The 1,230-nt window shown below is 33.3% G+C and overlaps 1 protein-coding gene across 1 annotated transcript in view; it reads right to left on the bottom strand.

Moving 5' to 3' along the window:
- The window catches only part of LOC106874398 (uncharacterized), a 10,012-nt gene that overhangs the window by 851 nt on the left and 7,931 nt on the right, over positions 1 to 1,230 (bottom strand). Inside the window, exons 4-5 of the mRNA XM_014922123.2 lie at positions 804 to 964; positions 511 to 671 (exon numbers count right to left, since the gene is read on the bottom strand). Coding sequence (XP_014777609.1) covers positions 511 to 671; positions 804 to 964 — 322 coding nt within the window. The remainder of the gene's footprint in view (positions 1 to 510; positions 672 to 803; positions 965 to 1,230) is intronic.

The raw sequence follows: 1,230 nt of genomic DNA, 5'->3' as shown, positions 1-1,230 counted from the left end.
TATATATATATATAACGGAGAGAGAAAAAAATCTGCTGGAATTAACGATTCAACATGATGATATATATATATATATATATATATATATATATATACATATATACACACACATATATGCGTATAGAGCTATGTGTGTGTACTCTGTGAACACTTCTCCTAGAACACTTCTCACATGTCTGTTTCGATTCTAAGTATTTCAATGTATTTTGAATAACATTTCTTGACACCAAATTGAAAACTTCTTTTCTATTAACGCTAGCTTTAACTTGCCAGTCAGATTTGTCACAGTCAAAATAAACCATTAACACAACAAGACAATATACACTTCCATTCTGAATTTCTATAAAAATTCATTTGTTTATCCCTACATTTTTCAGGACTTCTTTGGTATGAATCTATATTGTCTACAAACTAGAAAGAGAGAACACCAGAAATAACAAAATAAAACACGTTAGTATATCAGATTTTGATTAAAAAAAGCGACTGGCTTGTCTCAATGAGTCTGCATACCTTCATCTATTCCAGACATGTCAATCTTCAGAGCCATTTTCTCTCCGAAATTCACCGTCGTAATCGGCGTGTTGAAGGTTCCGTCATCTGCGTATATACCCAGTTCATAGGACATGTCTATATAACCTTGGATAACTTCCCAGTGGTAGTCTTTAATTTTCCTGTGTAGAAAAATTATACCAATACAAAAATGCATAGATAGAGACCCATACATATACAGTGACAAACAACAGATCTATATGTATGTGAATAATACACACGTACATATATATGAGTGAGTGTGATAGACTTACCACATGGTGTCTTTGACAGACAGTTCAGATGTCGACACGTTGATCTGTCCACTTGTGTAGACACAAGATAAAAGGAATTTGGAATCTGTCACTCTTTGAATTAAGGGGTCTTCTTGGACGAAGACAATGAGGTAGTATGCAGGATAAGGGGCTGTTGGGTCCTGAATGGGGAGAGAAAAAAAAGGAAAACATGCATGAGCATATACCAATGAATGAGTGAACGAATGAATGAATGAATCAATACATTATACATACATACGCACGCACGTATATATGTATGTATGTATCTATGTGTGTGTGCATGTATGTATGTGTCTTTGTATGTATGTTTGTGTGCATGTATGTATGTATGTATGTATGTATGTATGTATGTATGTATGTATGTATGTGTGTATGTATGTATAATATAAGTTTGTAAAGTATATAA

The sequence above is a fragment of the Octopus bimaculoides genome, chromosome 25 (genome assembly GCF_001194135.2).
Source record: "Octopus bimaculoides isolate UCB-OBI-ISO-001 chromosome 25, ASM119413v2, whole genome shotgun sequence".
NCBI classification, from domain to species: Eukaryota; Metazoa; Mollusca; class Cephalopoda; order Octopoda; family Octopodidae; genus Octopus; species Octopus bimaculoides.
This window is presented reverse-complemented; position numbering and strand designations above follow the sequence as displayed.